Source organism: Rhynchophorus ferrugineus, unplaced genomic scaffold (assembly GCF_030347505.1).
Source record: "Rhynchophorus ferrugineus isolate W39M unplaced genomic scaffold, kcgeb_rfMv2 rfM3, whole genome shotgun sequence".
In the NCBI taxonomy this organism is placed as follows: Eukaryota; Metazoa; Arthropoda; class Insecta; order Coleoptera; family Curculionidae; genus Rhynchophorus; species Rhynchophorus ferrugineus.
In genome coordinates, this window is record NW_027472582.1 from 19,548,699 (window position 1) to 19,564,178 (window position 15,480).

Sequence of the window (15,480 nt, forward strand, 5' to 3'; positions counted from 1 at the left end):
AATGCCAGTGTCAGAATTGGTTTGCTCATTTTTCTTTCGGAAAGTTCGATGTTAAAGATGACCATACAAAGCTGGCGTCAAAAGAGGCTGCTAATAGTTACTTGGTTCAGTTTCTTCGGTATTGAATTTTAGATTTTTTTCAGCAAAATACACGCATATATTTTTGAATGCTGTATATGAATAAATTCGTTGTGAAAAACATGATAAGAACCGAAAATACATTGTTTCCAACTTATTGTATTATAAATACCAACAAGAAAATTAAAGTTATAAAATTAAGATCAATTTCGATTTTAAAACAATATATATATATATATATATATATATATATATATATATATATATATATATATATATATATATATATAAATAAAACATTACTTAATGTGTTATCACCTTTTTTGGGCCAGTTATAGGTATTATTTTTCATAATTTATATAATCGAATATTGTACAGTATGGAGGGTTGCATAATGATAACATATATATTAAATAATAACTTTTATAATAGATAACATATCAGAATATAAATAACTACTAAATGTATAATAATATTTAAAATTATTTTATATATTGTATTAAAAATTATGACTAGATTCTATTATGGTCAATATTAGTTATAATATTTTTTCTTGAGGTAACACCACAGCTGAAAGCGATTCAGGATTTAGTGAAAGACTAATATTTTGTTTAAAATACAGAATATCAAACTCGCTACGAATGTGAGCTGTGATCACGAATGTGTGTGAAAATAATCACTTATTGGGTTCGTTATACGAAAAATTGCCGCAATATCGATCAAAATAAGTGATTATACCAAAACAGTAACAACAATTATAATTGTAAAACGCTATGTATAAAACTATATCATATAAAACTAACTATAAAACTAAATTTTGTAAACAAAAGATAAAACACTTATTTTAAATATTTCATAATCATGAATTACTTAATATGTATCGTATCTAAAACATAAATATATTAATATACAGCGTGTTTTTCAACCAAGAAAAAGTAATTGGTTGAGCAAAGAAAAGTATTGACACAAGATTCAGGTTTATTTAAAAGTGGTTTTGAGAGAAAAAATTTTTACTAACTATGCGTTATATCAACCGTTTCTAAATACGGTCTTTGGAATTAAGTCTATTAACTGGTGAATTAGAACACAATATATCATACCCAGCCTGGTAACTGACATGACTTAGATGACTATTCCTTCTCAAATTTTACTCTGTCTACAGACACGAACATAAAAAACATACAATTATCTTTGCATCTCCTACTATCTTTATATTTCATCTGTATTATATATTAATATCGATCAAAATAAGTGATTATTATAACTTATACCAAAACAGTAACAACAATTATAATTATAAAACACCATGTTTAGTGAAAACTGGTGGTGGTGTAGAAGCTACCGAGATTTAAAATATATATATTAATTTTTTAATAATAATATTTTAAAAGATATGAAATATTTAAAATTCGCAGGTCTCAATGTTTTTCAGTTTTAATTTGTGTGCCGTTAACTTTTATCATTCAGTGTACTTTTTGCTGTAATCATCTAATTAAGTATTCCACTACAAAAATAAGAAGTCTTTTATAACCGCTATTTCCCCCTTTGACATATATTAACTATATCTGGCAAGTAATGGTGTAAGAACCTCTATTCGCTATCTTTTGATGATTTTAAATTGTCTTAACGATTTTTTTCTGAAAATTTATTATTTCTTCGCTTCGCACCTAATATTCAGAGATCATACCGATTCTTAACCTCATTTTTATTCATCATAGTAGTATATCGTACTTTAAATCCACAGTATTGAAATTATGTTTGTATTTTCAACCCTTCAAATATTGTATTCAAAGATTTTTTGATTTCCAAAATTTGAAACTCCAATTTCTTGTTAAAATGTAATTCAATATTTGATACTAAAGGTTCTACTAAAGCTTTTTTATATTCTCGTAAATGGTCTTCATAGTTTCTAGCAAAATAAGTGGAATAATCTTATTACCCTATCTCTTAACATATCAAAGGGAAAATCGATTTAGCACTGTTATTTGTTAACACTGCCTATTATTATGTTAATTATTTTCTGCATATTGTTATATGACAGGAAATGATCACACCAGATCCAAAATTAATCGGTGTACTTGTAATTCTGAATACAGATTTCTTTGAATATTGTTAAATGCGTTACATTCCGAGAAATATTACAGGCGCTTAACTTTAAACAATTGCAGTTTTTTGTTAATCTTATCCCAGAACCCCAGAGTTTTTATATTTCATGTTTCAACCTCCGCAATTTTGCTGATAATGCTGTGTTTTATTGCGTTAATGGAATATCATAACTAATTTAAAGTGTATTACATACAATAGTGCAGAACAATGTAACTAAATTAAACATATATATGAAGATAATGATTTTATCTCAATTCTTTAATTATTCTACGTGATTTTAGTTTATTTAATGTTATTTGTAGTATTTTTATAATTTATTCGAAATCAATCCATTCAATAAGGACCATCTTGATGTCCATATAAGTGATTTAACCTCGAATATCATGTTTTAACAATACTGGGAATAACGTTAGTTTTAAATGATTTGATGGTGATTTCCTTTCAAAAACTTTATCACATTTTATATCTCTACAAGATTAATAATCGGTTTATAGAAAAACAGTTTTTTTTATAAGTACAGTAAAATCAAATATGCAAATTTCTAATATATATATATATATAAATTGCAGGCATGGCTAAGAAGGATCTTCCCTTCGATACAACTTACGATCAAGTATTAAAAGTTACTAGGAACGAAGTTGAGACTGATTTAAAATTCCTAGGGCTCCTTATATTGGAGAATTGTCTGAAACCAGAGACCAATGGTATCATCAAGGTATTAAAAGACGCCAAATTGAAAGTGGTAATGATAACAGGTATTTACAATAATGGAACATTGTTTATATATAAGTAAAAAATAATTGATATATATTTTAGGTGATAATATTCAAACAGCTGTGACAGTAGCTAGAGAATGTAAGATTATTGAAGAAGATAGTACAGTATTAGAGATTTTAACGACGAAGCCAACTAAATATGAATTTGCCAGTATTAGTTACAATATGTTAAACAGTTCTACTAAAAATGTAAGTTACCAATTCTGAAGAATAATTCTAGGTCATTCTGTATCGTATAACTTATGTAACTAACAAGTCAAAAAACTTTCTAAAAGACTATGATTTTTTAAGAGTTTTTTTTTTAATTAGAATGTGCACTTAATATTTTATACATTATTTTATATTTATGACTAAAATCCTATTTTAAGTTCGATATAATAATTAAGTTTCGAATTTCAGTTCATAAACGTGAATAATGGACATATTAAAGACGTTGAAGCTATTGGTGAAAAGGATAGGAAATATTGTTTCGTTATCAATGGCGAGTCCTGGGCAAATGTTATGAAATATTTTCCTGATTTAGTACCGAAACTTGTTACTCAAGGTGCCGTATTTGCCCGGATGTCAGGTGGTCAGAAACAACAGCTGATAGAGCAACTTAAATTATTAGGTTATTATGTAGGTGAGTATAATTTAAACTGATCTATATTATTTATAATTAAAATTACCTACGTGTTGCTAGTGGTGTGTAATAATCTTCGTTAAAATTAATTCATTATATCATTCATAATATTCGTCAATGGCAAAAACAATTGAGTCATTATATTTAAAACGGCTGTTGCTCAATAAGTTCGCAAAGTGCTATCATTCCATAACAGTAGATATAAAAATGATATCTTTCATAAAAACATGACCAAAAACATCGATGTGAAAATATAAATTATCGACGACCTAACAACCTAACCTAACTGTTAAAGCCGATTGTTTTGCCATTCGTATTGTTATTAGGGTATTCCTGGTGTATATGCGATAACCATAAAAACACATAATGTACTCTTAGAAACTATGATGATGTTGTTAATGTGAATGACAATAGTCTGGAAGACTAAGAAAGTTTTAAAACAATGAATTGCAAGATTTATGGGATGAAAACACGTCTCAAACTCTCAATCACTTCAATATTGCTTCAAGGTCGTCAGGCAGAAAAGAACAATTTTTTGTGGCGTATTATGACTCTATGTGAAAAGTGGGCCTTGCTATGATAATCTCATTCTAATTATGTTCACCACACGTTCGAAATTCTCCAAAAGTACGAAAATAGATGAATACAAAATATTTTAATTAATATATACGGTGCCACTTTTTCACTATAACTGCGTTGTTGAAGTATAAAAATGATTATAATATACACAAACACCTAATATCACTAATTTTTAAATAAATAAGGTTTTTCTAAACTGTCTTATATCTTTTAGCGATGTGTGGTGATGGTGCCAATGATTGTGGAGCCCTTAAAGCAGCCCATGTGGGAATTTCACTCTCGGAAGCCGAAAGCAGCGTAGCCTCACCATTTACCTCCAAAGAACCAAACATATCCTGTACTCCCAAAGTAATCAAAGAAGGTCGAGCAGCTTTAGTCACTTCTTTCGGGGTCTTCAAAATGATGCTTTGCTACAGTCTAGCCGAATTTACCTCAGTCATTATTTTGTACGACATAGATACTAACTTAAGCTCTCTCCAGTTTCTCTTCATCGACGTGCCACTGATTCTTCACTTCGCTCTCTCTTTTGGAAGGACGAAAGCTTACGATAAATTGTCAACAACACCACCCAGAACTAGTCTATTGAGTTTTGTTCCTCTATGCTCTATAACTATATTTATGCTGTTGACTGGATTCTTTCAAACATTCGCGATTTATTTTATTCAGAATTTCAATTGGTTCACGCCTTTTGTGTATGTAGCAGCTGAAAATACGGTCACGTTATTTGCTCGATCGTACGAAAACTATGCAGTATTTTGCGTATCTACTTTTCAGTATATTATAATGGCTATCATCTTCTCCGAAAGTAAACCATACAGAAAATCTATTTTCAGCAATAAGATTTTCGTGTTTTCTCTCGCTTTGATGACGGCCGTTTGTGTTTATATAACAATATATCCTCATCAGTTTATTATTGATTTACTCGAGCTGAAGGTACCGCCAAACTACGACGGTAGACTCATGGTACTTTGGATAGCGGCCATAAATTACATCGCTTGTCACGTTATGGAGTTTTTCCTTGTCGAAACTTTGTTGGCCAAATATATCTATCCAATAATAAAAAAGTTTTCCAAATCGCAAAAGAAGTACTTGGAGGTGATGAAGGGAATCAAAGCAGAAGATTTCTGGATGAAAGTGTATGGCGAGGTCAAGGCCTATAACGGTGATACCATTATTCAATATGACGGCAACGAGAATGGTAGCTTTATCAATTCCGAGCCAGATTTAATTAACGTTAAATTATGATGTATACTAATAAAAGTTATTAATAAAATTATGTTGAATTATAGGTTACTATTGCATTTTTCTTTATTATTTTAAAGTAGAGCCAGAGTATTATTTCATTTATAACAAAATATATACAAAGTATAGTAGCATAGTGTTGCCATAATTATAATAACAATAGTAAATTATCTACAAGCAAGTGTTAGATTCTTATCCTCTTCAAAAACTATGACAATGTTTATAATATATATATCTACTATTTAATTGATCAATTTCTAATTAAGAGAGACTGTCTACGATACCACCTAGAACTAGTCCATTGAGTTTTGTTCCTCTAGGCTCTATAACAATATTTATGCTGTTGACTGGATGCTTCCAAATATTCACGATTTATTTAATTAAATATATTTGATGAATGAATTCATATAAAACTAAATTTAGTAAACAAAGAGATAAATCACTTATTTTAAATATTTCATAATCATGCATTACTTAATATGTATCGTATCTAAAATATAAATATACTTAATATACAGAGTGTTTTTCAAACAAAAAAAAGTAATTGATTGAGTAAAGAGAGGTATTGACAAAAGATTCAGATTTATTTAAAAGTAGTTTTGATATAAAATATTGCTGTTTAATGTTTTTATTATTCCTTTTTACGTTGCGTTATATCAACCGTTTGTAACTACGGCCTTTGGAATTAAGTCTATTAACTGATGAATTAGAACACAATATACCATCCCCACTCTGGTAACTGACATGATTTGGATGACTATTATTTTACTCAGTCTACAAACACGAACATTTTTTTTATTATTTAATTAATACCTTGTTACTAGTCGTTTCCGTCTAACCTACAATTTGTCTTTATGCTGACTTAAATCTAGGTATATAACTAAGAGGGCCCATCGGCCCTAACTCAGTCTCTGGTGGAATAATTTCTATACATATCACGGCTGAATTTTTTAATATATGCACCTCACTACACACGATCGGATGGTTTGATTCTTTTGAGTCTGTGTCCTATTCTGGTGGTATCTAAAAGTTGTAATATTTCAATATTTGTATGAGAATGGAGTCTTTCCTCATGCCCTCTTGCAATTCTCTTAATTTCTTGACTGACTGTGGGTATCTGAAGGTCTCGATGTAGGTATCAGTCCTATAGTATTTGGGTGCACCCACAATACCTCTCAGGACTTTATTCTGAAAAAGTTGTATTTTGTTTATGTTACTCTTTGCAGAACATCCCCATAATTGAACTCCGTATGTCCATATAGGTTTCAATATTTGCTTATATAATAGTAATTTATTATGTACTGATAATTGTGCTTTTCTTCCAATTAGCCAGTACATTTTCCTATATTTCAATTCCGCTTCTTTTCTTTTCTTCTTTTTATGTTCCTTCCAGAGAAGTTTTGCATCGAGATTCATTCCGAGATATTTAGCGTTGTTGCTATATGGAATGATAGTGACAAACACGAACATAAAAAGCATACAAATTATCTTTGCATCTCCTGCTATCTTTATATTTCAGCTGGATTATAGAAAATTATTGCCATTATTATGCTTAAAAAGTCTGACAAACTGGTAGAACAAGTCGAAAACTTACAAACCCATCTCACAGCCACTAGCGATATCCAAAATATTTGAAAAACTGCTTTTAAAACATGTTAAACCACTTATGAAAGTACTACAGTTGCAGTTTGGATTTCGAAATCAACACTCAGCAACCGACAAAGTAGAGAAAAAGAAGACGGTTTGGCCGTATGGTATTTGGGACTGATCCACAAAATGAGTAAACTGTTACCACGGAACTATTAATTATTTAATTGTTGGAATCGTATAGCAGACCAAATCAAACACAAAATCAAAGAATCGTACTGGTACTGATTTATCGATACCCCCAATCCGAAAGATTTAAAGTAACATCAAAGACATTGATTTATTAGTCCGTTATAAAACTTGTTTGGACTTCTAGAGACCAAATATGGGATTGCTCTAAGCCATTAAATCAACGTATACTTCAGATGATTCAGCAACGTATGATTCATTATTACAGAGTGACTTTGAAATCAAATGGATAATTGGAGATTTCACCTTAAAACATGAAACAATTTTACCTATCATCACAACAACGTAGAAGCAATACAACTACTAGACAACACGCAAGAGATCAGAAGATTGAAGAAAACCAAATCACATGAACTTGTATAGTGTATAAGTGTTCAATATTAAGTAGTTTAATTTGATTTTATGGTTGATTTTATTAATGATTATTTATGATTTGATTTGAGAAATTCATACTGATGTATTTATCCCACATTCATACTTCTTGCATATTGATTCAAATACAACTGAACAATAATAATAAATTAATTAATAGCCTCTTGGTTGGCGCAGTGGTAAGGGCGACAGGATACTCCTCGAATTCTGCTGGGGCATGGTCGTAAATTTATGTTTGTGATTGTTTAACATGTGTAATTGTCCTTAGGCTAGAGTGCAAAATCGGACAAAGAAAATGATCCCAGGCTTAATGCTGAGGACCGTGGTTCGGAGCTCACGTTAAACTGTTGGTCCAGTCCAGATAAACCCTCGTTGATAAAAAGGAGATAATAAAATATTAAAAAGAAAAAATTAATTTATATATTTGGATATTAAGTATAAATTAGGATTGTACTAAATATATTTAATATAAGATTCAATTAATTTAAAAAAAAATTTGCATTATTTGAATATATGGCATTATACAGTTTATCTCGTCGCATTTAAATTCAGCGCTTCAAACAATACAAATTGAAGAGCTGCAATGGTGGTTTGGTATAGAATCTCCATAATGCATATCAAGCCACTGATTAGTTTTAACATTTCCAATAGTGTTTCCTTATGAAAATACAAATTTCAATAAAAACACGCACATACACAAAATAAAACTATTTATTATTTGAGTACTAACGTTTAAAAAGTATAATAATTCTATAAGAAATTACAGCCATATATTTCTAGAGCGAGTTTCCAAGTTAGAGAATAAATAATAGTCTAAGAGCTAGCAACGTTTTTGAGAGCGAATTTCAGGTAAACTGATTTTTTGACATATCATCTCTTTCACTCTCTCGGTCATCACACAAATGCGCATCGTACCTATACATGTAAAAATTAATTAAGAATGATTTTTTTTAATGACATTTGATAGGCTTAACAAAAATATTTAATTCATTGCCGGACACTTTTATGATTATTTATAATGTGCCAGGCGCTACTTTTTATTTATAAAAAAAATTATTTCATTATGGCTGTAATTTTTATGATATTATTTAAGTATCGAAATATTTAAAATTAATTTACCAGACAATAATGCTATTGTTAAGTAATAAGGCTCACTGATTAAGTGCAGAAAATAGAATAGATATGTTCAAAGATGGCGTGTTCAAGTGCGGTGAACAGCGACAGCTGTAACGGGTAATTTTCAAGATGGCGTCAGTGTAAAGTCACATGTTTGTTTATTTTTTAATGTGACCTCACTATTATTGATAGTTTCTTCCTATGAAAAACGTTCACTTAAAACATCCAACTTCTCTATCGCCACTTGCTGCTGGTTGAACCAATCGTTGTTTGGATTGTTGGAGAACAATTATCAGGAGAATAATTATAGTTCCCAAGACGATGCTACCAATAAGTATGATAATGAAAGCGATGATAATAATGATTATTATTATCAAGATGCAACCGTTTTTTGTGATACTATTATAGAATGAGAAAACTATATTTTTTTGTAAACCGTGTCTACCGATCAAAGCTTTTGAAATAAAAGATCTAACGTTCTGATTTTAAATTATGTATATTTTATTTTACTTCCTACCTTTGTAATGTAGTCTAATTCTAACATTATTTTTTATTTTACGTACTTTTCTTACATATTTTGATATTTAAATAATATCATATTAAAATTATAGCCATACTGAAAGTACAGGTACGACGCGCACTAGTACACGCAACCCCTGCCGCTAGCCAGATGGGTCGGGTGCTGACCGAGATAGTGAAAGAGTTGATATGTTAAAAAATTAGTTTACCTGAAATTATTTTTTCTCTACGTTGCTAGCTCCTATACTATAAAATTTTTGGCAGGCAACCTCTTAACTGGTCTAACCTCTTAACCACAACTCCAATGCTGCCTGCAATTTTCCTAAATAATATTATAAATGTTGACAATGTATTAAGTCACAAAACAAACAATAACGTATCTTTGTTTTTATCGAAAATCCCACTTTGGAAACATATTACTAATATTTCAATTAACGCACCAGTAATAATTATTTTTGGATCAACATATAGAGTAATACCCCAACATGATTCCGAACAATATTGACAAAACATATATTTTTAAGACGGCCTTCATTTGCATCCACCCAACTACAGTTATTTTCACGCGATATCCATTAATATTATTTACCGGACCATTCATAGTAAACGTATTTTATCGACAAAATATTTGTAAAAACCACAAACCTTTATCACCGCTTGCGTCGTTCTGTTGTCGACAAAAACATTTTGTCCATAAATAATCTATCACTGGTAAAGCGAGGATGTATTAGCATTTCGTCAGCGTTACGCCCCACAAAATACGCATGAAATGATTGTATATACAACAGATAAAGTTGCTTAAAAATGAAATATGTTAAGTAAGTTCTGTCTCCGGATTTATTACAACATTTCATGCATATATTTGTTGTATGATGACTAAATACGGAGGCAATGGTCAAAGGTAAATTTCGAATCCAATTATAACCATTTACAATTACGCTAAAATGAAAAACATAATTACAGTTAGGAAATATACAAAACTATATAATTTTATTTTTCAATATAATTTTCCCCAACTTTTGAATTTATAACTCATTTCTTATTGTCTGCTCTTCCAATGATTACGTCATTGCTAGATGAACATCATTTTCAGCGAAATAATTATTATCGTCTTCCAAATAACCTGAATATTCAAATTATTCGGATTATAATTGACTAATTTCCAAAAAATCCAAATCGAAATCATTTTTCAGATCTTTTTCTATAATTTAATCATAAAAGTATGATTATATTCTTAGGGAAAATAGATTATTAAAATGACGTTGAGTTCTTAATCTACTATTAATGTATAGATGCTTGGATATATAATCTATTCAAAGTTTTTTTGTATATGCATCGTCAAGGTGTTTAATGTATTGCCGGCCGCAATATGTAAATTCGTTTTAGAATTACACAATATTTTCCTTCTCATTTTATTCTAATTAAAAAGAGACATAATGCTGTCTGATGATTTCCAACGTGAAACCGAATTAGCCTGTCAATGTCGTCCGGTTGTCAAACGTACGCAAAATTATTCGAAATATTAGTCATAATTATTACAGGATACAAACCAGCAAACGTTATTTTAGCGCTTTGATTATTTTGATAAATTTTAAATCACTCCGTAATATATCATATCACTTTGTTTGAAAATGCCGAACGCAATAGATATTCAGGGTCACAAACTGAATGCGGCTTTAATGAATTATTTCGAAAAAGAACAAGATAATGGAGGCCCCCTTTTAACATCTGTGAATAACATCGCTTACAAAATGAACAACAATACGTTAGATTCAACCAAGAAAACATGTCTACAGACGAAGTGGGTGATGAATGATGAAACTTAGATGTTTTAAAATGATTCATTGTGGCACTCATGGCAAGACAGTAATAAAAAAAGAGTAATAACAAGAAAAATTGATGGAAAAAGATAAAAGTTACTCTAGCATTTGATTAGGTTTTGTTGGTCGTAATATTTATTAATAATTAATTTCAGATATATTGTTATTCATGCAGGTAATAAGAATAGTTTTATTCATGCTCCAGAATTAGTGTTTTCCTCCAAATCCAAGAGCGACTACCATGGAGAAATGAACTATAACATGTTTTTGTTATGGTTTAAAAATCAATTGTTAAAAAATCTGGAGGAACCATCAATTATTATTATGGACAACGCACCATATCATAGGACACTGGTGGAAAAAAGTATTCATTCCATCAAGAATTGTTTGGATATGTGAAAGGAAGCATTGTCGACCGTAACATCTCCGATTTAGATCAACTCAATAAGACATACAGAGGAAGTAATTGATAAATGGTGGAATCATGAACATGTTTTAGGTAGTTTGGAAATTAATAGTTTAGTGATTAACTTGGACAGTGACTTGGAAAGTGGTTAAGTGACTAAAGGAAACTTTCAGGATATATGATAATGCCGTACAATGTTAGAAATTCCTGAGACAGAGTGACGAGAGTGGAAACAACTAAAGGTATGCACATGATTAATAGAATATAACTGTAGAAAATGGTATTGTAAGGACTGAAAGATTTGTTTGTGTTTTTATTTGATTGTAATTGTTCAGATTTTGTAATTGCTTAGGTTGCATTAGGTTAGAATGTATAAGAAGAATATGAATACTGTTTTGTAGATATAGTAAATGCACTAAGCAGAAGTATAAGCTAAGTACAGTGAAATCAAGATGACTTGAAAAGTAAACACACCATCGAAGGAAACAGGAACTAAACGTAAAAAGTTAAATATGCTCTCGAATGAAAATAAAATACATTACCTTGATATACCACTGTATAAGGATAAACTGTTAATTAGGTGGACTAGGCCTTCAGGAGAATACCACTACATAAAAAACGCGTCTAGAACTCTACCTCATGAGTGGTGTGGAAAAGAGTTTAATGTAAATATAATAAATCAACTCTTCACATACAAAGTATTATACCTGTGCTGTTAATTGTAGTTTTATAGTATAGTATAGTAAGTATAATGTTAAAATAAACTAAATATGTTTGATAACGTTTTTGTTCAATTATTTTATTCAGATTAGAATTTTGTTGTATGTTAAAGCCAAACTGAGTTAAAACTCAGAGTTGATGCGGCAACATTACGAACTTTTGACCTCACAAATTTCGATGACGCATATACAAATAAACTTTGAATATGTTCTAACTTAAACGACCCTGCAATAATTACTTCATGTTTAACATCAAGATTCATCCCAGTATACTTAACATTATTACTATCTGGTGTTATAGTACCATTCATGGTTATTGATATATGTGTAGTTTGATTGTATGATAAGTCATTATATACTAATTCATTAAATTTTATTCGCCATTATTAAATATAGGTTATGAGTACAACAACTACCTGTTGTTTGACTCTAAACATTTTGGCTGAGGTGTAGGGATTGCGATTCTAGTCGAGAATCGAATTTTCGTAAAATAATCGATTTTTGGGAATCGACCTTTAATTCCCGAAGTCGATCAAGAATCGATTTTTAACTCGATATTACGGTTAAGTGACTCGTTTGAAGTTCTGCATACGCTCAGAACAAATTTTACGATAAAAAGTCATACAAATAACAATTTATTTATTGTTTGACATTTACATTGAATATTCTTTCTTAATATATCGTTAATATATCTATTACAATGGCGCCTAAGGCCGTATGAAATATAATATAATAATGGTACGAGCAATTTAATTAAACATTTCAAGAAAGAACATATAATTGAATTAATGAAAATCGCACTAGAACAATGAGTAAGAAAGACAGTAAAGATATAATAATAATAGTTTCACAGCCTAAACAAGTATATATACACATTTATATTTATAACCCTAAAATCTATATCTATTTCTATTTTTAATTCTATTTATAATATTTATTTTTTTCCTTGTCTTTTTCTATATTTAAATTTCGATGTCAGTAATTTTATTATATAATTGAACTAGCGACCCGCCCCGGCTTCGCACGGGTGCAATGCTGATACTAAATTAAATACACTACAGAAAAAATATGAACGTCGTATATAAAAACATAGCGGCCCGCTCCGACTTTGTACGGGCATAAAATATATATGCCTATGTCACTCAATGAAAACATGATTAAAATCGATCCAGTATTTTTGGTTCATTCATTACTGCCCTTGGCCTGCACGCATTAAATTTGGAGTAAAACAATTCCTCTTCCCCGATACTTACTATGAAGATTTCTTGCTATCTTTGGAATATCTAAATTCATACAATTTTTATTACATTACACATTTTTAAACGCAAATTTTAAATTTGTAATATCTCCGAAAATATTTGTTTAATTTACATGCTGTAAGGAACCATATGATCTATATTAATTGCACACTGTATTTAAGGTACTTAATTCGATAAGGATTAATGCCGTATTGCTTAAAATAGCTTCGTAAATAAGCCATTTTCTCATGTAAAAAGTAAACAATAAAAATGGTTAATGTGGATTATCCCTAAAAGATAAACATATACCATCGCGGACTTTTTTGTAGACCTTTTTATGGTGTACAATACTGTAGTACATTAATTTGATCTAACTCGTAGGGTTAGGCAGCGTTTTTGCTAATTGCTAAATAAGCCTAAAAAATAGGTTAATTTACGACATCACGTTAGAAACCTCTAAAATTAGCAATGTTGCCTTAATATATTATGCATGTATTATATATATAAACCTTCCTCTTGAATCACTATCTATTTAAAAAAAACGCATCAAAATCCGTTGCATAGTTTTAAAGATTTAAGCGCACATAGGGATATAGGGACAGAAAAGGCGACTTTGTTGTTTTATACTATGTAGTGATGCTTAGTTTTGTACAAGTTATTTATTCTACCACTAAATAAACATCGCTATAACTATCGCTTATCAGAAGCTTCTAATCAACTAGTTCCCCTGAATATTTAATCAAAATTATATTGATGTTCTGAGTCTGGGAGAGCAATTTTACGTAAAAAATTGAATGCAACTTCATTCTCAGATAAAGTCTAATCGACCTATGAAATGTTTTTATGTTCACATTTTTCCGTATATTTACAGTGGGTGGCCATCGTAATAATGATGTAACAATTGCTCTCATATATATGACTGCTGTTGATAACCTTCCTCTGTGCACTCCAGAAAAAAGGCTTCAGACAGCCTCTTTATAAACCTGCTTTATTTAAAAAAAATGAATCACACAATTATATCTGGGACTTGTTCAATGGTTGGACTTGGTTCTGTTTAATTGCTTCAAAGATTGTTCGACTTTGTCTTCAAAGATTCTGTGACATCAGGTACATTATCCTCGTTTAATGTATCTTAATATATAGTTCTCGCAAAACTATTAAAATCATATTCCACTACTAATGCTTTCACTGCTATTTGTAGGCTATGCTGAATCGCTGATCATACAGTGTTTTTGTAACCTCTTTTAAAGTATTCCTTTGCAATTTCTAAAGGTCCCTTCTGAATCTGCTCGTTCCGTTTCATATTATCAGCTTTCTTAACTTGACCTTTATACTCTTTTCTAAATTTATTTGCAATTTTCGACATGTGCGTCAAGTTATTTCTTAACTCAGTTGTAGTTACTTCTTTTCCGGTATTGCCTTTGATAAATACTCGATTTTCTTCTGTTAATTTATTGTTATTTTATATCGGTTGCGCGAAATTCTCTGTTAATTGTGCCAATTAATTTTGAATTGCTGCCACTTTTTCTTTTAAAGATCTAATTCCTTTATTCCGATTTCAGCTTGGAGTATTACATTATTTCAACTGTTCTTGAAGCTTGAGATTATTCTGTCTCAAAATACTATTACTATTACTAAGCTTAATATTATTTCCTTGTTCTACAATAATTTTTTTGGTCAAAGTTTGCGTGTCTGTTTGAAGTTTCTTACAGTCTTCTAGACTTGTTTCTCTGTTTGCTGTCTCTACCAACTGATTGGCCCACTGTCTTCATCTTGCACATTTACATTTTAAAGATATACTTTCCCTCTGTAATTGATCTCTTTTAGACATTAAAACATGAATTCTTTCTCGTAGTGGAACGACATCAAATTCAAGTTTTTCCGCTAATAATAATTTTTTTATATTAATACTAATAATTTTATAGAAATATGTTTTTATGGATGTTAGAACATCTATTTTTCTGTGTTAATATTGGCAAATATCTTCCAGCAGTGTAATAATATCTTCCATGTCACCTTGAAAATCGCCTAATCGTTTAACAACACATTAT

The 15,480-nt window shown here is 30.1% G+C and overlaps 1 protein-coding gene across 1 annotated transcript in view; it reads left to right on the forward strand.

The window, feature by feature from the left end:
- LOC143194055 (polyamine-transporting ATPase 13A3) overlaps positions 1–5,454 on the forward strand; it is a 36,515-nt gene extending 31,061 nt beyond the window's left edge. Inside the window, exons 14-17 of the mRNA XM_076400611.1 lie at positions 2,754–2,939; positions 3,001–3,149; positions 3,360–3,582; positions 4,376–5,454. Of these exons, the coding sequence (XP_076256726.1) occupies positions 2,754–2,939; positions 3,001–3,149; positions 3,360–3,582; positions 4,376–5,406 (1,589 nt within the window). The 3' untranslated portion in view covers positions 5,407–5,454. The remainder of the gene's footprint in view (positions 1–2,753; positions 2,940–3,000; positions 3,150–3,359; positions 3,583–4,375) is intronic.
- The last annotated feature ends 10,026 nt before the right edge of the window (positions 5,455–15,480 follow it).